The sequence below is a fragment of the Schistocerca americana genome, chromosome 1, assembly GCF_021461395.2.
Source record: "Schistocerca americana isolate TAMUIC-IGC-003095 chromosome 1, iqSchAmer2.1, whole genome shotgun sequence".
Taxonomy (NCBI): domain Eukaryota; kingdom Metazoa; phylum Arthropoda; class Insecta; order Orthoptera; family Acrididae; genus Schistocerca; species Schistocerca americana.
The window spans coordinates 1,155,777,396-1,155,802,028 of NC_060119.1; the positions used below are offsets into that span (position 1 = coordinate 1,155,777,396).

At 37.9% G+C, this 24,633-nt stretch overlaps 1 protein-coding gene across 1 annotated transcript in view; it reads left to right on the plus strand.

Annotated features, from left to right (window-relative positions):
* Nucleotides 1–3,427: 3,427 nt before the first annotated feature.
* Nucleotides 3,428–24,633, plus strand: part of LOC124551586 (core histone macro-H2A.1-like) — a 53,877-nt gene continuing 32,671 nt past the window's right edge. The window contains exons 1-4 of the mRNA XM_047126452.1: nucleotides 3,428–3,704; nucleotides 5,649–5,755; nucleotides 17,562–17,796; nucleotides 18,104–18,216. Coding sequence (XP_046982408.1) covers nucleotides 3,533–3,704; nucleotides 5,649–5,755; nucleotides 17,562–17,796; nucleotides 18,104–18,216 — 627 coding nt within the window. The 5' untranslated portion in view covers nucleotides 3,428–3,532. The remainder of the gene's footprint in view (nucleotides 3,705–5,648; nucleotides 5,756–17,561; nucleotides 17,797–18,103; nucleotides 18,217–24,633) is intronic.

Consider the following 24,633-nt stretch of genomic DNA (forward strand, 5'->3'; position numbering starts at 1 on the left):
CCATTGCACGACCGACACTTTATGCATTCATAGGAAGTTCAAATATCGGTCAACAGGTGGCAATGGAATGCAAATTCATAGGGGGTTAATGAAACGTCATTCTAACCAGTCTTGAGCACTGCTCCTCAATCTACATCTCTTTTCATGAAGGATTAATAAAGGAGATAGAGACGGTACAAGGCAGAGCAACATCTCGCGGTTTCATTGCCGGAGCACCAATCAAGTTGATTAGATCTGACACCCCTGATGAAATTTGTATCCGGAGAACTTCTTGAGTTCATTCAAAGGATTATGGCAGTCCTTGGTTTTTGTACACCCTCCGGTTTACGAATGGATCCTTCTCGCAGGAAAAACGTTGAACAAAATGTATTGATCTATCAGAAGACTACGTAGAAAAATAAGAGCACTTCATTACCTAAGAAAACACAGTGTTTCACTGACAGACCAAGAAATATTCTCTTTGCCGTAATAGCATATTTTCATACTGCCAGTGACAGATGAACTCCTGCGTCTAATACACCGAGTGTTCCCCTAACTCAGGGTGTCCAGGGGAGAAAGGGGAGCACATTCGCTTGGGAAAGAGATGGCAGCGCTTTAGTTGAGTTGCCAGACAGGACGTGAGCAAGCGACCTTTTCAGTATGACTATACGAAGTTCCACGTGGAGTTCAGGGGAATCTAAATGTGTGCATGTGATGACTTTATTTTTGCAGACACTTGATGAATGAAATCAGCTTGACAGTACTCATCATAAAAGCTTTCGTAAACGGACTTCCAGCAGGAAAACGGAATAAAAAATATATAGGCCTATGCTGTTTCTGTAGAAAACAAGGAAGCATCATTTTATTATTAACAATATATATTCTTCTCATTTGTATGTGATCACAGAAGGAGAAATATTTAATTGCCATAACGGGATGATTGATACCGTCTGCACCATATTATTATTATATCACCATTGTTGTTGTTGTTGTGGTCTTCAGTCCTGAGACTGGTTTGATGCAGCTCTCCAGGCTACTCTATCCTGTGCAAGCTTCTTCATCTCCCAGTACCTACTGCAACCTACATCCTTCTGAATCTGCTTAGTGTATTGATCTCTTGGTCTCCCTCTACGATTTTTACCCTCCACGCTGCCCTCCAATGCTAAATTTGTGATCCCTTGATGCCTCAAAACTTTTCCTACCAGCCGATCCCTTCTTCTAGTCAAGTTGTGCCACAAACTTCTCTTCTTCCCAATCCTATTCAATACCTCCTCATTAGTTACGTGATCTACCCACATCTTCAGCATTCTTCTGTAGCACCACATTTCGAAAGCTTCTATTCTCTTCCTGTCCAAATTGGTTATCGTCCATGTTTCACTTCCATACATGGCTACACTCCATACAAATACTTTCAGAAACGACTTCCTGACACTTAAGTCTATACTCGATGTTAACAAATTTCTCTTCTTCAGAAACGATTTCCTTGCCATTGCCAGTCTACATTTTACATCCTCTCTACTTCGACCATCATCAGTTATTTTACTCCCTAAATAGCAAAACTCCTTTACTACTTTAAGTGTCTCATTTCCTAATCTAATCCCCTCAGCATCACCCGATTTAATTTGACTACATTCCATTATCCTCGTTTTGCTTTTGTTGATGTTCATCTTATATCCCCCTTTCAAGACACTGTCCATTCCGTTCAACTGCTCTTCCAAGTCCTTTGCTGTCTCTGACAGAATTACAGTGTCATCGCCGAACCTCAAAGTTTTTATTTCTTCTCCATGGATTTTAATACCTACTCCGAATTTTTCTTTTGTTTCCTTTACTGCTTGCTCAATATACAAATTGAATAACATCGGGGAGAGGCTACAACCCTGTCTCACTCCTTTCCCAACCACTGATTCCCTTTGATGCCCCTCGACTCTTATAACTGCCATCTGGTTTCTGTACAAATTGTAAATAGCCTTTCGCTCCCTGTATTTTACCCCTGCCACTTTCAGAATTTGAAAGAGAGTATTCCAGTTAACGTTGTCGAAAGCTTTCTGTAAGTCTACAAATGCTAGAAACGTAGGTTTGCCTTTCCTTAATCTTTCTTCTAAGATAAGTCGTAAGGTTAGTATTGCCTCACGTGTTCCAACATTTCTACGGAATCCAAACTGATCTTCCCCGAGGTCCGCTTCTACCAGTTTTCCATTCGTCTGTAAAGAATTCGTGTTAGTATTTTGCAGCTGTGACTTATTAAACTGATAGTTCGGTAATTTTCACATCTGTCAACACCTTCTTTCTTTGGGATTGGAATTATTATATTCTCCTTGAAGTCTGTGGGTATTTCGCCTGTCTCATACATCTTGCTCACCAGATGGTAGAGTTTTGTCATGACTGGCTCTCCCAAGGCCATCAGTAGTTCTAATGGAATGTTCTCTACTCCCGGGGCCTTGTTTCGACTCAGGTCTTTCAGTGCTCTGTCAAACTCTTCACGCAGTATCATATCTCCCATTTCATCTTCATCTACATCCTCTTCCATTTCCATAATATTGTCCTCAAGTACATCGCCCTTGTATAAACCCTCTATATACTCCTTCCACCTTTCTGCCTTCCCTTCTTTGCTTAGAACTGGGTTGCCATCTGAGCTCTTGATATTCATACAAGTGGTTCTCTTCTCTCCAAAGGTCTCTTTAATTATCACCATTACAGCAATAGATAATGTCACTCACGTGGTACATGACAAGTGATAATTTAAAAAAAGAAAAATAAAGAAAGAAATAGGTTTGTTATTAACGTTACAGTATTATATTAAAGTTGATAAATTATTTTGTGTCATAGAATGAGTGGACAGCTCACCAGTCGTGCAGAGATTGTTTGTACCCTTGTTCTGGTAAATCTGGTACAGATTCAGGAGGCCTATTAAATAACTTGAGCCTCACGAATTCATAGCACTTAAGTGATCCTAACAGTCTGTGGTACGGTGTATAAATACATATATTGCTGCTTGTCTTCTAACAGTGCGCATTTTCTCTGCATTTGGCTTCCATTAACTACTTCTTTAAAATAATTAATACATATTACAATCATTCCCGACATTTACCTGAAATCATTTAGGAAAATCAAAATCAGAATGGTCGGCAGAGCAAACTCAATCCTCCCGTATAGAACAACAAATAGAATTAGAATGAGGAATAGACAACAAATAATTTACATGAGCAGGATTACTGGTCTAGCAGCATCTTTCGTCCCCCTGCTGCAGAATCCATTGCCACGGAATTTTAATGGCACAGTGGAATCACTTGCGGCTTTTTAAAGTTGCGCCGATAGCTGTATAAGTACTACACGCTACCGAAAGATCGCACTACTAGTCGGGACTTGTGGGTGATCGGTTGCTGCGACATCTGTTGGTCGTCTTTGTAACTTCGTGCTATGTATCGCAACTTGTAGAAGGTGGCGACATCTGTGGGTAAACCAGTTATCAAGAGGTGCCGGATTGTTGTGTTTACATTATTCTTGGCTTCATTAGCGTTTTCAGTGTAAATTTGGTTTCCAGGCACAAAGAAATATGTCTGCTAGAGGAGGAAAGAAGCGCCAAAAGGCGATGTCTAAGTCGCAAAGAGCAAATGTTACTTTTCCAGTAGGGCGAATGCACCGGTACTTGAAGATGGGGACACACCGCTTGCGTATCGGAGTCGGCTCTCCGGTATACATGGCAGCCGTCATCGAGTATCTCACAGGTAAGACGAACGTTTAAATATATATCATTCTCTAGGTTTCGATGAACAAAAAAAGTGCTGCAGACCACTATGAATTGAGTCAAACGCTACCAAACTTAATTTTAAAACAAAGAATATGTTGATTTTAATTGAATGAGTTGGAGTACAGTATGTTCAAAAGTTTCGTGCATTACATGTGCGATGTGTCGTAGCGAAGTTGTATATCTTCCGCCCTGAGAGCCGGTGGAAACAAACTGTGTATATAGCGGCTAGCGGTTGGAATATAAACAACTTTACTGAAAATGAAAAGTTGCTAAGAACGAATTAAGAAAAGCATTTTGTGCGCAATGAACGTGCCGGTGTGTTTGGTACTGTGGCGTCCAGACTTCCGGCAAACGAAAAATAAATATCATAGGGATTTAATCGGAAATTAAGTCAAACGATTAGTGCGTAAGCGCTAAGGAAACTATATTTTCCTCTGTACGGCATCCCTAAATGTCACAAAAGTTAGAAACTCACCGATTATCTGTCTACATTTTAGGCATCGGCTATTACCATACACCAAGAGAGTATAGTGGTAACTCTCACGATGGATGATTTCGTGTAGCTGGGTATAACTAAATTATATCTGCGAGGAACGGTTGAGGTTCTTGCGTCTCTAATTTGTGGTTTATGATTTAGTTGTCACCGTTTGAAGTTAAACAGCATCGTGTTTCAGATATGAGAATGACAATTAAGAGTCGCTCTTGCGGACTTTTCCCATGTTTCGGCAACATTCGGGCTGTGAACCAAATGCGGCCGACAGTTTTTGCACATTCGACATAGCCAGTAATCTATTATGAAAACTACAAAATGCGATACATACAATCTTCTGAAGAGGGGCACTAAGTACCCGATTCCGGTAAAGAACTTAAATTTCTAAAACGCAACTCGTTGCTAATTATTTTGTTACCATCAGCTACCGCTGATGAGGATGGATAAAACACTAAAGACGAACATCATCAACACAAAAAAAAGTTTCACTTACTGTGATATTTCAATTTAAGTCTACATTCCTGGAGGTTCTCTTTCATGGTGAAGTCAACAAAACACCAAGAAAGAAGTAATTGTAAAGCATTACATTTAACTACATTTATGAATGGTAATCTACTTGTAAAGAAAGTGATCTGAACCATAAACTTCCCATATTATCAAGCAGGTTTATAATCGAGTCTTTAGGCAAATATTTTTCCTTCTCCGTGTCTTCAACTCGCCCATCTCGTTCTTTCCCTTGGAGCAAAATTAATAAGTGGGAAGTAAGATGCACAGATAAGTAACAACTAATTACCTTACAAGAAATCTTTCTCTTACACTCATAGAACGTAACATGTAATGTGCACATCCCTGTGTTCATTAGACTAGATTTTGTGAAACTTGAGCAATGGTAAATGCCAAGACAGAGCCTTGAACACAGTGTGAGTTAGAGTCCAGTGTTTTAACTCCCTAGTTGCTCAGCTGATGAAAGACGAGGGAAAACTAATTTGAGGATTTTCTGAAGGGTTAAATTCAGTGAGAATGATACTTGTGGTATTTTTGGAAGATTTGATGAGGGCATTTATTGGAGAACGTCTGGAATAAGCATATTCTTTAAATTTCAGAAAGCATGGTGCAGAGTGAACAGCTTAATTTGGCCACTGAAGCCTAAGCTAATACTGAAATTGAATTTCAATGAAAAGTGTCAGCAGAAAGGCACTGTAGTGTAGACTATAAGATTAAGACATATGATTTTTACTTTCAATAAAGGGGAATTTATCATATGATTTTTACTTTCAATAAAGGGGAATTTATCAAACTGATGAAAGTGCTTACTTTATATACACCATGATTGTGATTTTTCCTTTGACACCATCCATCATATTTAATACCTGTGTGTTGAGGCTGTCAATAATTTTTTTCTTATTAATTATTTATTGTATCAAATTTCAGCTGAGGTCCTTGAGCTGGCTGGAAATGCTGCAAGAGACAACAGGAAGGGGCGAATCACCCCAAGGCACATTTTGCTTGCAGTGGCTAATGATGAAGAGCTGCACTTGGTAAAACATTATAAATGCTGTAGCTTAATGTACTTACAAAAATGTACATTTTTGTGGTTATTACATGTATGTAAAATGAAGGTACTAATTGTTGTGTGATGATGACATGGGTGTTAAAAGTTGAGTATATCACACTGTTTGGTAGGGAACCACCTGTAAATTATAAATTTCCAGAGTAATCTTATATCTGTACCGCATTTGCTTCCATCAGAAGAAAGGACAGCATTAATGAAACTTTCAGCAGCTTGCCCATTAACCGAAAAGTAATGAGTAGATACTAATAATGACATCGATACAAAAATAGAACTAAAAAACATCAGAATTTCTGTAGTAGAATATTTATTTAGGTTACCTGTTTTGGCAAACTATGTTACCAGTTTCAAATCTTATGCACTACACATCAAAGAATCTTGTTCATATGTACAATAATTTGTGTCACATGATAAACAGACATTTCAAGAACATGTATGGCATAATATATTGGCATGTCAAAAGCAAAACAATCATTATATAAAATATCATACACAGAGCACTGAATATACATTATCTTGCTCACTTAAAAGCTGTGCTAAAGTGATTATGGCATTTTGAAGTTTATTGCTTCTAGTTTTATATCAATCTAGATCACCCCCAAAGTAGAATAATGTCAAATATATGCTAAATTCTTATGAAATTCAGAGTATGGGCTCTGTTTCCTGTCAACACTGAATGTTTTTTAGAGAGAGAAATTCTTATTGTTTGATAGTATTTTCATATATTGTTGTTCATTCGTGGTAGAACAGTGTTGCAATATTTAATTGCCTATCTAGCATAGACTTGCTGAAAGTAACTTATACAGGTATCACTGGCCAAAGCTGATTGGTTGAATCATGTTCTTCTAAGCTTCTTGCTTAAACATTATACAGAGTGTTTATAAATGAATATCGGGGTTTTAATGCTTTATAATAGTTATTACATTAAACTTACAGCTATAAATGATATGTCAAATAAAAGAGCAACTCAAACAGTTTTACCAAGAACCTTATAAATGTTCAATGTGAGCACCATTTGTCACACAGCACACATCAAGTCTCTAGCCGAGTGCTGGATAGGCTGCAAGGGGCCCAATGACAAGGCTTGCTTTGCATGGCCTCCACGTTCACCCAACCTAACCCCATGTGATTTTTTCCTTTGAGGCTTCATCAAGGATCGTGTGTACATGCCTCCGCCACCAGCAGACCTCCCTGAATTAAGAAACCGGATTGAAGCAGCTGTTGCTACAATGACTGAAGACACACTTATCAACATTTGGGAAGAACTCGGCTATAGATTTGATGTGTGCCGTGTGACAAGTGGTGCTCACATTGCACATTTATAAGATTCTTGGTAAAACTGTTGGAGTTGCTCTTTCATTTGACATATCATTTATAACTGTAAGTTTAATGTAATAAATATTATAAAGTGTTAAAAACCTGATATTCATTTATAAACACCCTGTATATATAGTGTGCATAGTAATGTTGGCAGCATTTACTGTGACATATTTTGTTGATGTCAGATGGTAAACAGAAAGTGATTCTCAGTAGCCAGTGAGAGGAAGTAGGGAGAATGTGTGTTTCTAGAAAGCAATTTATGCTGACCTCTCGTATACCACTTTAAACAACAATCCTTATTTATTTATTCATCCATAGACCATTTAGTACAATAGTATGAGACATTTCAGATGCAGTATTGGGATAATACAAGTATATACATACATAAAACATAAAAAAGGTAGTGGTGATGTTGACTTGCAGGCAGGTACAACAAAAAGACTGCTAAACAAGTAAGCTTTCAGCCAAAACGCCTTCTAAATTAGGCAACACATTCACACAAAAAGAAGGCCTTTTGGCGGGAAGCTTACTTGTTTAGCAGTCATTTTGTTGTGGCTATCTGCGATTCAGCATCTTCACTATATAATGAGTAGCATTGTATCCTTTTCATAATATTGTCATTACTTCATCTTGGATTTTACATTGTTTGACATTAAAAAGTATGATAGGATTAGGTTATGCCAGGGCAGGAAGTTGGCCATGGCCTAATCAAAAGAACAATTTCAGCATTTACTTTAGCAACTTGGAGAAACCATCAAAAACCCAAGTCAGGACATTCAGACAGTGATAGTCCCCAGTCCTCCCACATGTGCGTCCAGTACATTAAGATTGGTGTAGTCATCTTGCTTTATACGTCATTGGGAGAGGAATCACAAATGCGTAGTCTACCAAGCAACAACAACATGCACAAATAGTAAATTGTGAACAAGAAATTTTGAAAATAAAAACAATACTGAAAAAGTAAAAAAATGTAACATAACACTGTTAAAAACTACAATATGAATAATAAATAAATCAGTGGTGTAGCTAAATCATGAAACTGTATTAAACAAAAAAAAATGAAAAATACACTAACATGTTATATAACACTGCTGAAAATAATAATGAACGAACACACAAAAACCTGCAGAGTGTGTATCCTTCAAAACTAGGCTAGCACCATATTCCTCCTCAGAGGATGTGTATTACACAGTATCTGAAACAGAGGAAGCAGAAAACAAACAGCAGAAACATTCTTTTTCAAAGACAAACACAGCATAGATGATACATCTGTTAAGCACAGTCAAAAGACTCCGGGCAGTGTGGTCAGGAACTGTCACTTTATTGGCTACAAGATTACTCATTCCACAGCTTTACAATTTATTGTGCAAGTGATCCATGGGATATGGAAGTAACTAAACTAATGTGGCTACCATAGTGCACTGTCAGCATAATATGAGACATCGTTTATTTTTGTAGCTGTTATGAAACTTTACCCTGAGATTTTGCTGTTGTACACTTTTAACCTTTGTGTAATGCATACACATTTAACTCTATGTAGAAATAAGTGTGAAGAGGCAGGCTGACATACTGTGTAGTACTGAATAATTAGTGTGAAAGGATGTATAAAAAAAAGAGCATAAACACACAGTAGTATTAAAACTATTGTTCTGTTTTGGGATGATGATGATGTGTTGTTAGTGAGTATACATAGACATTTGTAAGGAAATTGAAGCATGAAATTTAATGTAATGCATTGTTAATTGTGAGTGCTTATTTGCTTCTATAATTGATCATTTTCATTGTTTTTCTGGGCATGAAGCTAAGTTGACACATTCCAGAAAGATGAAACATAACAAGAAAGAATTAAAGGGCTTTTAATTCTATTGATTTGTTTCAGTGACCAACAGTTAATTGTGACAGGGGCTAGTGCACCACACAAATTGTGGTCCTCTTCCATGACACTGAATGATGGGAATAAAAGCCATAATATTGAAGCTGTCTTCTCTAGTTGCAATATCTTTGGTATTCAGTGATTCATCTTGTTAGTAAGCAGCAGCTTCATTTCCTCTGAAATGCCCATCTGTCTTATTTAAATTTCAAATTCTCTGAGACCACAGAGCGATAAATCCCTAGCAACCATGTCAGTTACATAATCAAAGAACACACAGCTCCTCATAAATGCGATACTGTATCAGAATAGTGTAAAACTCTTCCTGTCTATCATTCTCTCCTGGCACTGCCATGCAAAATGCTTGGTTGCTGCTTCGGGTAGAATAGTAAGGGATGTAATTGTTGTGTGCCATACATGTAATGTCTGATGAACAACACAAATTTGAATTCCTTGCTACAATATTCCACACCTCATTGACATACTGTCCGCTTCTCAACTCTTCCTACATAAAGTTGGGGATTGTCTTTTCTTGTACCAATGTTTGTATTCCACTCAGAATTTTTAAAAAGTTACCAAGTGTGTTTTTTTTTTAAAGACATTGAGGTATTTCTGTGATTAGATGTGATATCATCATTCCCACCTAATGGCAGATTTCTGTCCTGATACCACAGGTGTCTCCCTCTGATCCTGTTCCAGGCCAATTGCATTGTTGTCTGGTATCGTCCTCTTTTCACTTCCAGCTATCATTTCTAGTTGTCTCCTTCCTGTTTTATTCTGTCCTTCTACTGTAATATCAATATTAAGTGTAGGAATTTCATTTCTATACAGTGTATGTCCCATTCAGTTTGCTTTCCTTTTCTTAATCAGGTGTAGGAGAGTTCTTTGTTCCCTTAGCCTTTCTGTTACTGCAGTGTTCTTCACTTTCCCCACTCGTTTTGTTTTCTCCATTCTGCTCTCAGATATGGAGTGCAGTAGAGAGAAGACAGCTTCACTCTTGAAACTTTAGTTTCCCCTAATTCAGTTTGAGGTTAAAAAGAGAGTACAAAGGTACAGATTTATTTGTGTGCCTGCACATATACCACTCAGTGAGCTTCCATGTTTTCCAAGTAAATATGAATTACACAGGGTGTATACGACCCGGGAAATCTGGGAAAAACCCGGGAATTTTTTCATCCGGGATAAAACTGGGAAAAACCTGGGAATTTTTTGGAATTCCGGGAATTTTTCATTGTTTTAACTTTCAGTTAAATTTTTGTAATTTTGACTGCAGAGTTGATTCTCTAGCAAAGAATGTTATTGTATCCTGCTACTGGAGAATGATACTGCAGCAATAAAATATAAACGAGAGGGGAAAAAAACTTTAGTTGCAAAGGAAATGTGCAATTTACGAGAACAAAACACCGTGCACGCACAAGCGTCTGCAGATAGTAAAAATATGTCAAAGGCCGTCGGGCGCAGACTGTAATTCTTCGTAACAATAAACTGCTTGCTATGAGCATGACATCGCAACTGTTCACATTATGTTCATTTGACCAATTGCCAGCGGTCTGTTGGGCATGCGCATTTGACTCGCGTATAAGCAGTACCTTCTCCCGCTACTTGAAGTTTGGCTAATGCCTATTAGCTGTATCGGTAGTAGCAGCAAGCAGCCAGATGCAAACGACAAAAATTTTTCTCGCACGTCCTAGCTGCCAGATTCACGCTTGCACAGAGTTGTGGGGAGGGGGTTAACCTCCACGTGACCCGTGTTTACGTTAAGTGATTTCGCTGCTTGCATTCGTGTACAGCTCGCACGTCAAATAAAAACAAAACGGATTTGTGTGGCCGGGAGCTATCAAGTGAATTAAAATACATTCACATAATTACGGAGGGGAAAAATATATTTTAAATTTCAGTTTTCTGATTTTATGTTATTTTCAAGTTAGTAGCAGTCAAGCATCAATCGCCCTGCAGAACAGTGAAGTTATTTTTGCAAGTTTGCTAAAGAAATTTGGCTTTGTTAATCTTTTCGCTGAGGCAATCATTTTATTTGAAACTAAGTGTTTCATTCTACAGTATTGGCTAGTTCCAACTGTTCGCTGAATTTCAAGTGCACATTATCATCTTCTGCCATATATGGCATTATGCCGTAATAAAGAACCAAAAATGAGATCGTAGAGTACTGGTACTCCAAGAAAATTTACATCCCAAAAACCACACTGAAAAGCTTAATATCAGATGGGACCTACTTCATTGTGAATCTGAAAAAAGCCAATTTGCACTTCAAGCCGAATTATGCATTTTAGTATGGTTTACGAAATTCCGATGCTCTTTGGAGTATCCTCTGATGCCCTGTTTCTTTTATGGTGTAATGTAAACTCTCTTAGTGCTTTATACACACGAACATACGGGCTTCCTACACCACTGCAGTTGCACACGCACAATAATGCCTGTTTTCTGGCGCTCTCTGGCAACTGTTAAATCGAGCCTATTTCCAACAGTCTCCAGATAGTATTGCGAACGGTGGTTAGAAAAGCGTTACTTTCAAAGTAAATTTCTTTTTACGCAAGATGAATTATGTTACGTGTGAGAAAGTGGAATGGATATCTAAATCACAGAGTGTTCGAAACTGAACTGTTTGAGGACCAGCCCCTTATAAGAATTTCGAGCCGAGGCATTTATGTCATAATTTTAATTTTAAATTTACTGGCACATTTGTGTGATGTGTCTTAAGTATAACACACGCAAAAAAAGATCAGTATTACATGTGAAAGCTTAGCTTCTGTTGTAGCGTGTTAATCTTACAGACTAATATTATATGTGAAAGCTTAGCTCTTCTTGTAGATATACGGCACTGTGTACATTAATGTAAACCATTAACTTTTCCTCTTGCGTGTTCGCGCTATGTAACCAGTGATCTTGCTATTGGCTTGCTATTGGCTGACTATAACACATGTCCTATGCTCTGAATAGCTGCTGTCATCAGCTGACGAGATCTCGTGGCTTGAGATATGACTCGCTTACAAAAGGACATCACACCCTCGGTTTCAACGCTCCGGAAACTGACGCGCTGTGTTTGGTGCAATTCGAATTTATACTTTCGTAATACAAAAATATGCAGCGTATATGTTGTTGCAAATCAAAAGTCTTTCCAAAACTTCTCTCCTTTTTTTTATTAAAAGTTTCTCCAAAACTTCTTTGCCCTGTCTTTTCCTTCTTTTTCTGGGAAGTTCTGCGCGATTGTATGAAACGTTAACCATTCAAAGGATTGATAAGTTTTACAGTTCCAAGGGAAAATCTACCGAAAACCTACTGTCACTTAGCACAGAAAAAGTGTATTTTCGCCCGGGAAAAAGCATATTTTTTAAACGGGATATCCGGGAGTAATCCGGGAATTTTTTTTCCTTGTCCCCGTATACACCCTGTTACAGCTCAGTACATGGTACTAACTAAGTTTGAATGTAATCCTTTATTTATTACATTCAACTTAACAGCTATAAATAAAACTCAAAGGAGAGAGCAACTCATTTTTTTTGTATACCTGTAGGCAAAGGAAAGAGTATGGAATGAGTAACAGTGAGTGAAGAGCTTGTTGAATGAGTGAGTCTTTCATGCATAGCCCCAAGAAATCAGTTTGGAGAGCTAGTAGTGAATTAGCAGTTCCAGTGATGTCTGTGCAAAGACTTTAAAGGAGATGCTTACAACTACATCCTTATTATTTGCACTTTTTACAAACTCTAGAGCCTACAGAGTACAGTTCATGTACCAACTTTGCAAACGAAATTTTTCTGCAGCAGGATGAAGATTTTCTATATCTGTCTGGATCTGGTCTTCGGTGATGAATCGACATTTCACTTGAGTGGAAATTTGAGCGCACATAATGTGCGCTTCTGTAGATCAGCAAATCCCCATGAGATTCCCCTAAATTTAATGTTTATCGTGCCATTTCCTAGCAGAAAGTTTATGTGCCCTTTTTTTCCATTGAAGAACTGTAACTGATGTTTCTTATCTTGATGCACTAGAGTTGTGACTCTTTCCTCAGTTGGAAGAAGTTGAACCACAGAACTTTATTTGGCAGTAATATAGTGCGCCGCCTCACTGGCATAACTCAGTACGCGATTGGTTAAATACTGTTCTACCTGCCCGCTGAATGAGCCATGAGAGGCCAGATGAAAGAGCTTGTTTTGCATAATCTTTACATTCACACACAATCCGATTCTGTATGATTTTTATCTTTGGCATGTCATAAAGAATCGTGTGTGTGCCTTTGCTACCAGCTAATCTCTGCAACTTTAGAAACAGCATTGTTGCAACAATTACTCCAGATTAACTGATCAAGGTTTGGGAAGAACTTGTCTATGAACTCAATGTGTGCTCAATTTGAAGACTTAAAAGAAAAATTCTTTGAGTTGTTTTTTCATTTCCTGAATTATTTATAATGGTAAGTTGAATCTAATAAATGCTGCAAAACCTTGAATCCCGTGTATTCATTTTGAAATGACCTGTATAATGAAATAAAATTAATACATTATGAGGATGAAATCTGTGAAGATGCAGTTACACGGGATAGTATCAGTGTGAACCATTGAGGCATCCTGACCACCATTGATCCAATAATTTCATTTCTGTACATTTAATTCGGTTAAGATAGCTTTTCACAATAAACAGGATATCTCGATTTGTGTCCCATGTGGCACAAATGTTCAGTAATTGGCATAACACATTTATAATGTTTTTAAAGTACTAGTTATTGTGCTGTGAAGGGTAACGAATGACACGGAGTGTGTACAATAATTGTTGAAGACTGTCTTCTGCTTGCAGCCCTAAGTAAATTCACATGGCTAGCCAATAGTTATCATTTTCAATTACACCTGTCTGGAGGGTTTCAAGAAAGCACAAGCAGGTGAATCCATATAATTTATAGTTTTTCTAACTGTATAGCCTACAATCTATTTACATCCACATACACTTTTTGCAAGCCACCATATGTTGCACAGCGGGGGTACCTCATTGTACTGCCAGTTGTTCTGCACCTGTTCCCACTCGCAAATGGAGCAAAAGAAAAACAAGTGTCAGTATTCTTCTATATGAGCCCTTTTTTGTGGTCCTTATATGAGATATATGCTTGTGGCTGTTCGAGCATCCTATAGTGTGTTGCAAATCCCAGTTCTCAACAATATTTTTAAAAAAGGATGCCTTCTTCTCTCCAGAGATTCCCATTTGAGTTCATGGGGCATTTCTATCCCAAACACTCCAGCAGTACTCAAGTGTGGGTTGCATTGGTCTTCTGTACCCAGTCTCCTTTATAGATGAGCTACACTTTCCTGGAATTCTACCAAAAAACTGACATTTGCCCTCCCTACAATCAGCTTAATGTGCTTGTTACATTTCATTCAAGGCTATAATTAGCACATTGTTAAGCTCACAAACAAAATGTTAGCACGTAATTCAAAGACTTTCTTGATTCTGTCATCCTCATTGAGAGATTTGTTGTGGCGTGTCTAGAGACTAGACAATAAAGAATGGCGTCACAATTCTAAACAAACTATTTTTGATGAAGACAAAGACTCAACTTGTGTAGTTGATGTGGCCCCTGGTTGGGATGGTAAAGCAATGTGCATAAATTCACTACTATTAAACAAAATTGTCACATTTTATACTGAAGACATAAAGAAGTATGGATTGTCAAAAAAATTGAGACAGCAATAATGTGTCCAAACTTACAATTAATGTACTGTCTTAGCACAGTAATTATGCAGAGACACTCTGTGTAGACTGCACAGACACCACTTAAACTGATACTTGTTGACACACTCGAGTAGCTTCATGGTACAAGAAACGCAACCAAACACAGACTGAGCATAGAGCTCTGTGGCCGGATGTAAATAGTTGTTGGTTTCAAAGCTTCGTTGTTGGTGTGCCCTCGGCCAAGTTGTGGATAGCTGTGTCGCCTGGTTGCTATGCATCTAGTAGTGTCTGTGGTGACACCAACGTTGAGTCTCACAATATAAGGTATCAGTGACACCACAGAATTAACATTTCAGCCTAATGGGAAGGTAAACACTTGTATAGTGAGTATATGATGGTCAAATAATCACCACCAGATATTGCAGTGCAATAAAGGCTATGTAAAATCGAACTTTTTGGTGTCATATCCCAAGGGCACTATTTTGCACTAAAGAAAGTTTCACCGGAAATTCTTATCTCAATATTCTGTAATTATGGTTCTTTCGTCACATGGGAGATGAGCAAGAGAACTTTTTGGTAACAAGATAATGTGCCTCATTTGTGACCGGATGGTATAACATGTTGAGCATATCCTCCATAGTTGCCCAGTATTGAGTTTATGTGTTTCGCTCTATTTGAGGTTGTATAAATTATTTTTTCTGTGGCTGTGGCGGTGGGGGAAAATGCACCTATTGTTGAGTGTATGCTGTGTGACAAATCAAGCCCACGTTAAATACTTGAAGCACAAATTTTTGCATTGTTCACATGATTTATCATTGTAAACCAAAATTCATGAATATGACAAAGCTTTAAATGCTGAAATTCTTTTTCGGTGCCTGCTAAATTTAATTCACACTTAACTTGAAAGATGTACACTTGTGTTTTTAATTTATCCAAAAGTAGACATGAGGTTGTGGCTGTACTCAACTTGACATAAAAAAAAGTAGGCCATCCATACACAGTGCAAAAGCACTATCTTAATGAGTTTCAAAGGAATATGAGTCTGTCATCAAAAATATCTACACTCAAGAATTTTCAATGTGATGAATAATTTTACGAACATTCATCCACAGAAAGTCCTCATAGTATAGTGTAATGTGCGCTGATGGTTTACTAAGTTATGCCCACCACACCAGTCTGTAAACTTTGCTGTTTCTCTCTTTCATAGACCTTATTCCATCATGCAGCAACCACTGTTGTCATAGTTTGCAAAATTTATTTTATTTTAATAGTTGAGCTAGATGCCCTTCTTGTCACCACCAACTAACCTAAGGAAGAAAAGTCAAGTGTGCCATCTGTTTGTGAAGGTCAAAATTTTGTTCTCTGTGTTACCGTGTTTTAACTAACTGTGTATTGTATTTTCTGAAGGGTAGATTGGTGACTGGCCCAGCAGGGAAAACCACTTCAAAACGACCACCCAGACTGCGTGGTGTATCAGACCAACAGTCTTTAATTGGACATGTTGATACATCTGTATATGGGTCATTTCCCTGTCTTGCAAACTAGAGTGCTGTGTGTTATGATAAATGAGCAGGTTAAATAAACTTTGTCGTATTGCCATATGTTATTTGTAGCATGTCATGGTGTAATATTGTAGCACATAGCAAAGACCTATAGTGAACATTTGAACGTGGCTGGAAATGAGTGAAGTACTTATTGTGTTATTATGGACAGTTCCATGAAGCTGTAAGATTAATACCTCACTCTAGCAAGTAACATATGCCATATATAAAAAGTATATGTTAGCACTGAAAAAGCTAAAGTGATGGTTCAGCTAGAAAAGACAGCATGATATTAGTATACCTGAATTACAGGTTTGGCATTTGTTATGTGGTAACGGAGAACAGAATGGTGGAGTAAGGGACTGTACAACATATCTTAATATCGATGTACATATGCACATAACACTCATAAGTGAAAACAGTCATGCAAGTTGGATAGTTGATTACTAGTCTGATAAGACACAGATTTCATTTCACTCCACTGATGAAATAGTTTATTTGGTAAGAAGGCCTTGAAGCCGTGTAGATGAGAAGCTATTTTTATTTTTTTGACTTCTGTTCTTATTGGTTTCTCCAAGACTGTAAGTCTGTAAGAATGCTGCATCAGAAATGGTTCAAAATATTCAAATGTGATATTTGTGAAGCTTGTTTCTTTGGATTTAATGCTAAAGGTGTAAAGAATTAAGGACTGTCTATAAAACTGAGACAGCAAGAATGCTTCCAAACTTACAATATGCACACAAATAACTTGTGCTTTGAGAGCCTAGTTGCATAGAAAAAATGGTTTCTTTGTATCAAAAGATGTATTGAGATTCAAAAATTTCCGAAGCACTAAGTTAAATGTATTTCCTGTGTCTCCATGAGAAGTTCTGATGTACAACAAGAAGTTCAGGTGTACAACAGGGCTACTTTGATCACAGCATATCTGTCTCAAATACAGAAGAAAAATCTCATCAAACTTCACTATGTCTGTGTCATATATAATTTGAGGTTACTCAGTGGAAAGTTTATTTATAGTGAAACGTTTTCCGTGTTAGCTTGGCTACAAAGCTTTACAGCTGAGTGTTGTTTATCAAATGAAGAAAAAGCCTTATCTGCAGCATCTTTTCTTTCTTGATGTAGGGTACAAATCAGCTAAGACACTTGTAGTAAATTGGTAATTTTATAATTTAAACAACAGTATGTTCCAGTTACCACACTCCTGAAAATTTCTGCGATAAAATATTACAGTTATTTATAATTTGTGTTCTAGTGCCATTTCATACAACATTGAGTAAATTATGTTTGTTTTACTGTGATTGTGCATTTTCTCTTTGTTCTGGACGTTTTATACTAATCTCCATGTTCGTGGTTTGAACACATTTTTTGTGCAGTTGCTGAAAAATGTAACAATAGCATCAGGAGGAGTGCTTCCAAAGATTCATCCTGAGCTGTTGGCCAAAAAGAAAGGTGGCAAATTTGTAATGAGCAACAACATGCCATTGACTGTGCCATATAAAAAACCAATCGCCACAAAACCTATGTCACATCACAAGAAACCTTCACCGGCTGCACTTGGTGCTTCAAGCGGGGTCCGTGCTAAGAAACAGCCTTTAAGTCCAACATCTGGTATGTTCTGGGAATGATTTTCATGTGAAATATTCACAGGCTTGTTCTGCCACTTGTTTTACTCAATCAAAACAATTATCTACATCCTGTGGCAAAGACATTTCTTGAAACACTTGTGTAATTATACTGTTAATGAAATTAAAAGGCTATTATAGCAATGATGCAACTTAAGATCTGCATCATAAGTTCTAAAACTTAATTTGAAAAAAAAATCTAGCTTTTTACATCTTTCACCTTCATTTCATTTATTGCATATTTACAAAATGCATTATTTGGTCACATGTATAATGTTTTCTTTCTGATATAGGTAAGACGGGTAAAGGGAAAGGCAAAGGCAAAGATTCCAGCATTACTGTAGTCACACCAGCAAGTGCTAGTGTTACAACGTTGTCTGAAAAGAAACTCTTTCTTGGGCAAAAGGTAAGGATTGGATTTGAAATTGTGTATCATTGTTACTTGCTAAACTCATATTATTTATGCTTAAGGGAAACACAATTTTTTTATTGTAACAAAATTCTTCTATTGTCTCTTTCCAACCTTTGGTCATATAAAATATGCCATAGTCGGTTTTAACTTCTGAGAAGTCATCACCAGATGATTTGAATACATTACTTTGTAACATAGTCATACTTTGATGAGCTGCTATGTAACATATTGAAATCACCTGATAATGACTTCCTAAGAAGACGAAACCAGTTATGGTACTCTTTGTGTGATTTAAGCCTGTAAAAAACAATAATGCATGTTGTTTACAAAGTGAAATGTTTGAACAGAATATATTAAGACAACGCTACTGTCTATAAGTCGTTTGAGTGCATTAGCTATAATGTTGTACAACAGTTCATGCTACCATCACAGTAATTCTTTCAAAGGATAACTTTCCTGATTTTATAGTCAGTTGGCATACTTGACTCATAGGATCTGCTATTACTGCGAGGATAACTGAATTTTAATTCTCTACTAAGAAAATGAAGCTGAAAGCATATTGCATATGTCAACATCTAAATTTTGCATTGCTGCAAAAGAAAGAAATACTGCTTAATTGGAGTGTTGAAAGCTCCAGGAGGTTTTTCATGGACAATGCTATTGTCTTTAAGGAGGCTGCATGGCCAGAAGACTTTATCAAAATATAGACCTGTAGACTATCAATGATAGGTGCAGTGGCTGGCTGCTGTCAATCATCCAAAAATAAATGTCCATTTTCATACACTAGCCTCAAGTTAGCAACAATTTCTTTCTTTGTGAAAAGATGTATTTTGAAACTGGAGCTTTGACACAAAAATCTTTTCCAGCACCTGGAGATAACTAAAAGGCAGTAACAGAGTGCCATGGCTGTGTGCATTTTTGCATTTGTGCAGCAAGTAGACACCGAGTCAGTTGCGCACTGTTGTTTCTTTGATGAGAATATATAAATAATAAAAATACCAAAAAATGACTTTCAATATTACAATTAAACAATACGAGAGAAGGAAAGTTGTTACTCACCATATAACGGAGATGCTAAGCCCCGATAGGCACAATAAAAAGTTTACACAAGCATAGCTTTCAGCCATTAAGGCCTTTGTCAGCAGTAGACACACATACACACACGCACACACACACACACACACACACACACACACACACACACACATCTGCAGTCTCAGAGAGCTGAAACTACACTGCGATCAGCAGCACCAGTGCATGATGGGAGTGGCGACTGGGTAGGGGTAAGGAGGAGGCTGGGAGGGGGAGGGATAGTATGGTGGGAGTGGTAGACAGTGAAGTGTTGCAGTTTAGTCGAAGGGTAGGAGAGAAGGTGCGAAGGAGGGAGGGGGTAAGTAGCGTAAAGGAGAGAATAAAAGAAATTAAAAGACTGGGTGTGGCGGTGAAATGACGGCTGTGTAGTGCTGGAATGAGAACAGGGAGGGGGCTGGATAGGTGAGGACAGTGACTAACGAAGGTTGAAGCCAGGAGGGTTACGGGAACATAGGATGTATCGCAGGGAAAGTTCCCACCTGCGCAATTCAGAAAAGCTGGTGTTGGTGGGAAGGATCCATATAGCACAGGCTGTGAAGCAGTCATTGAGATGAGGGGTAACACGTTTGGCAGCGTGTTCAGCTATGGGGTGGTCAACTTGTTTTTTGGCCACAGTTTGTCGGTGGCCGTTCATGCGGACAGACAGCTTGTTGGTTGTCATGCCTACATAGAATGCAGCACAGTGGTTGCAGCTTGGCTTGTAGATCACACAACTGATTTCACAGGTAGCCCTGCCTTTGATGTGATAGGTAATGTTAGTGACCGGACTGGAGTAGGTGGTGGTAGGAGGATGTATCGGACAGGTCTTGCATCTAGGTCTATTACAGGGGTATGAACCGACCGTACTATCCCTCCCCCTTCCCACCCCAGCCTCCTCCTTACCCCTACCGAGTCACCACTCCCATCATGCACTGGTGCTGCTGATCGCAGTGTAGTTTCATCTCGCTGAGACTGCAGATGTGTGTGCAAGTTGCACTTGCATATATGTGTGTGTGTGTGTTTGTGTGTGTGTGTGTGTGTGTGTGTGTGTGTGTGTGTGTCTACTACTGACAAAGGCCTTAATGGCCGAAAGCTGTGCCTGTGTGAACTTTTTATTGTTCCTATCGCGGCTCAGCATCTTTGCTATATGGTGAGTAGCAACTTTCCTTCTCTCGTATTGTTACATTCCATTCTGGATTTTACATTGTTTGATTATTACAATTCAGTATGAGCTTCTAACAAATTTACACCATTGTTCTGAATCTTTTCTTAACCAAAACAGACTAATGTGAGGAATAATACAAGTTTTCCAACTTGAAGTTCTTTTTCGGAAATGGAGGAAAAGATACAGAGACTGTGTCAGTTAAAAAAGACAGAAGAGGCACTCTTGATGTGAGGGACATATATTACAAGAAGAAATTAACAGTGAAAATTGAACGACCCCACGCGGCTGGATATCTGAGAGCTTTTCATTGGGAAGAAAACAATATTTTAACAATAAAAACAGTTTTGCACTCTTATTTCCTGTTAACAGCATTGTATATTTTTTGTACTTTATCTGTTTAATTGACTTTCATAACACTGCACAAAGATAAAGTACCAAAATATATTTTGTTTTCGAACTTCACTCCAGATCAGTTATCTAAAAGCATGGAGTCTACCAAGGTCCTCAGGCATTAACCCTTTCTAGTACAGTATGGAGTATTCTGCAATTCTGTCTCGAACTTCAGACTCGTCCTTGTATTTCATACATAATCCCCCCTGTCACATATGTAAAATCACTGTATTGCTTTATTGGCACTCTCTTGCATGTAGTATCTTGATGGTTTCCAGGTGTCATTACAGAATTTTTGTTGGGCATATATCCACATAAAGCTGTGGATACCACACAATCAACATCATCATCTTGTAGTGATGAAATCATCCTCTGTAACTGAACACCTCTGTGCGGTTGGCTCGTCTTGGTGGTAGCCGGTTGGACACCTAGTGGTGAAATTATTCACCTGGCCAGGGGTGGGAGATATGGTAAATACCATCTCTCTCTACCATTGCAATATTGCAAAGTTCCTGATCACCAGACTCACACCAATGCCCAGAATTGAATTCCAAACCTCTCTGTAGTGTCTTTTGAAGTTGGGACATGTAGCAATACCGATGATGATTTATCTGTCAAATGCGTACATCGAGTATGGTAGTCTCCTAGATGTCGTTTGAGAGAAATAAGATATGTGCTGGCACTGAGCTTCACCCTCTCCTCTCATCATCTATGACACAAACATGACACCACATGATACAAAAACACACACATCCATACATATACATTATGGTCACTTTTAACTACACTCACCTGGTATTTTGCGTTCAGTTGTGATATTGTCACATGATGCTGATGATCTTCTGTTGTGAAAGTGTCTGTAAGACATATATCAAATAATGTGTACCACACTGCAGTCATTCATTCTCGATTTGTTTGTGTTTATTTTATAACCTGATGATGAGCTTTGTCACAAGCAATAGTTTAAGCATATGAACCAGGTGAACAGTTATGTTCATAGACCCTATATCACACAGTGGTCTGGTGGCTGATTAACACAGTATTTTCAGTATTCGATTCCAGGGTAACCTAATTGATGGCTCAGTATAGAATGTTTCACACAGTAACTGAACAATTTTCTGACTTGCTACTTGTTGTAGACATCATGGATGCGATCTAGCGACTGACCAGATTTTCCTTCATGCCTATTTGTAGACATGCATAAGATTAAAAATCAAAATTCAGTATTACATTTTAAATATAAACCTAAAAAATAACATAACTAAAGGACACAAAATTACAAAAGGCAAAAGATCAAGTCTGGTTAACTATCAGCTGTATAGGTCAGATAAAAGGCAAAATTATAGGTAAATTTTATGAAAATGTTTTCTACTTATGCGGGTATTCCCAAAATCTACCAAAAAGTTTCTAAAACGTAAAATTTTCCGAACTGAATAATTGACAAAATAACAATAATGGATAACATCAGGTGTGCCCCAGGGAGTGCGTTGGGACCTTTGCTGTCCGTGTTGCATATTAATGACCTTGTGGACAATATTAATAGTAATTTCAGACTTTTTGCAGATGATGCAGTTATCTATAATGAAGTCATCTCTGAAAGAAATTGCACAAATATGCAGTCAGATCTTGATAAGATTTCAATGTAGTGCAAAGATTGGCAACTTGCTTTAAATGTTCAGAAATGTAAAATTGCGAACTTCACAAAATGAAAAAAATCTTGTATCCTATACTATAATAATAATTAGTACATTTGGAATCGACTAACTCGTACAACTACCTGGGTGTAGCACTTTATAGGGATATGAAATGGAATGTTCATACAGGCTCTGTTGTGGGTAAAGCAGGTGGTAGACTTCAGTTGATTGATAGAATACTGGGTAAGTGCAATCAATGTACAAAGGAGATAGATTACAAATCACTTATGTGGCCCATTCTAGAATGTTGCCCAACTGTGTAGGACCTACACCAAGAAAGACTAACACGTGATATTGAATGTATACAGAGGGGGACAGCACAAATAGTTACAGGTTCATTTGACTCATGGGAGAATGTCACAAAGATGCTGAAGAAAAGTGAACTGGCAGACTAGAAGGTAGACGTAAGCTATCCCAAGAACATCTACTAACAAAGTTTCAAAGAACCAGTTTTAAATGAGGACTATAGGAATATACTACAACTCCAAACATATTGCTCCCATAGGGAACAAGCGTATAATATTAGATTAATTACAGCATGCACAGAGGCATTTAAACAGTCATTTTTCCATGTTTCATATGTGAATGGAACAGGAAAGAGCCCTAATGGCTGGTACAGTGGGACATTCCCTCTGCCATGCACTTAACAGTGGTTTGCAGAGTACAGATGTAGCAATGAATGAAGCAATATATAAAATAGGGGAGAGGCAACTAGTGTTCCAAATTGGTGTGAGGTGTGGGGCATAGGAACATGTAACAGGAAACAGAATTTGCAATATCTTTTGAGTTCTTTCCCATTCTCTAGTTGAAGTTCACTCATTCACACACACAACCACACAGACACTCAAACGCACACTCTCTTGGCTGGTGTGAATACTGTTTCCTGTTATGTGCTCCATACACATGTCTGCTACAGGTGAGTGGTTGCCTTTTCCTTATTTTGCATGTAACAACCTTTCAAGTTGATCTAGTGAAAGTAAGCATTTTTGGAATCACAAAAATCCAGGCTTCAGAACTGCATTACAGAATTTTGAAATTAGTCACTGTTTAAGATTGTACCATTTGGAATACAAAATTTTTGAATACAAGTAACTTTTTAAATAGGAAGTGTTGGGAAAAAGTGAAGCATCTTTGTAGAAGAGGAGAATTACAGCTTTCTAGTGAACTAAAGTAATTTAGAAACAAACAGCTATTTGTTCATTGACAATTTCCCTCCATGCATTTTGTATGAATTGTGTATCATGGATATTTCTTTAGAAAAAAATATTTCCAGGTGAACTAAATACTATATTATCATTAAACTGTTCATCAAATAAGAAGGTTTAATGAAATAAAGTATAAATAACAAATTAGAATTTTATGTAACTGTCATAGATGTCAGTATTATGAAATGGGTAGTTGCTAATCATGAATAGCAGAGATGCCGAATTGCAGATGAGTACAACTGAAAGACTATCAAACAAGCAAGTTAATGGCCAAACAGAGCTTCAAACACACACACACATTCAAATACAACCCACACACACAAGACAACAGTCTCTGGCTGCTGAGGCCAGACTGCTGATGGTCGTGTGTGTGAGTTGCATTTGCATGAGTGTGTGTGTGTTTGTATTGTCTAATTCGAATGAAGGCCTTTTTGGCCAAAAGCTTAGTTGTTTGGTCTTTTTGTTGTGCCTATCTGTGACTCACCATCTCTGCTACCAAGTAGAACTATCCTTTCTACAATATTTTCACAGATGTGCTAGTAACAAAATGAGATTTAGAGATAAATATTAATAGCAGGAGTGGCATAAAACATGTAGAGTACTCCCACCTTGCTCTGTTACACACCAAGCAGCTACTCTTAGAGACACCAGTCTCAAGTCTGAATCACTGTGTAGAAAGAGGCCATCATGTGCAGAGACGGAAACTCCTTGGGGTGTCCCAGCCTTCAATGTCTTACAACTCTTTTTATTTCTGCAATGATGAAGAGTCACTAACAAGCCATAAATAGAACATTTATTTAAGTCTTATCATGCAATAACATAAAAATGGAAATCAGAGATTTCTTGGGTTAGTGGCAGCAAATCAGTAACCAGGATTCAAGTCATA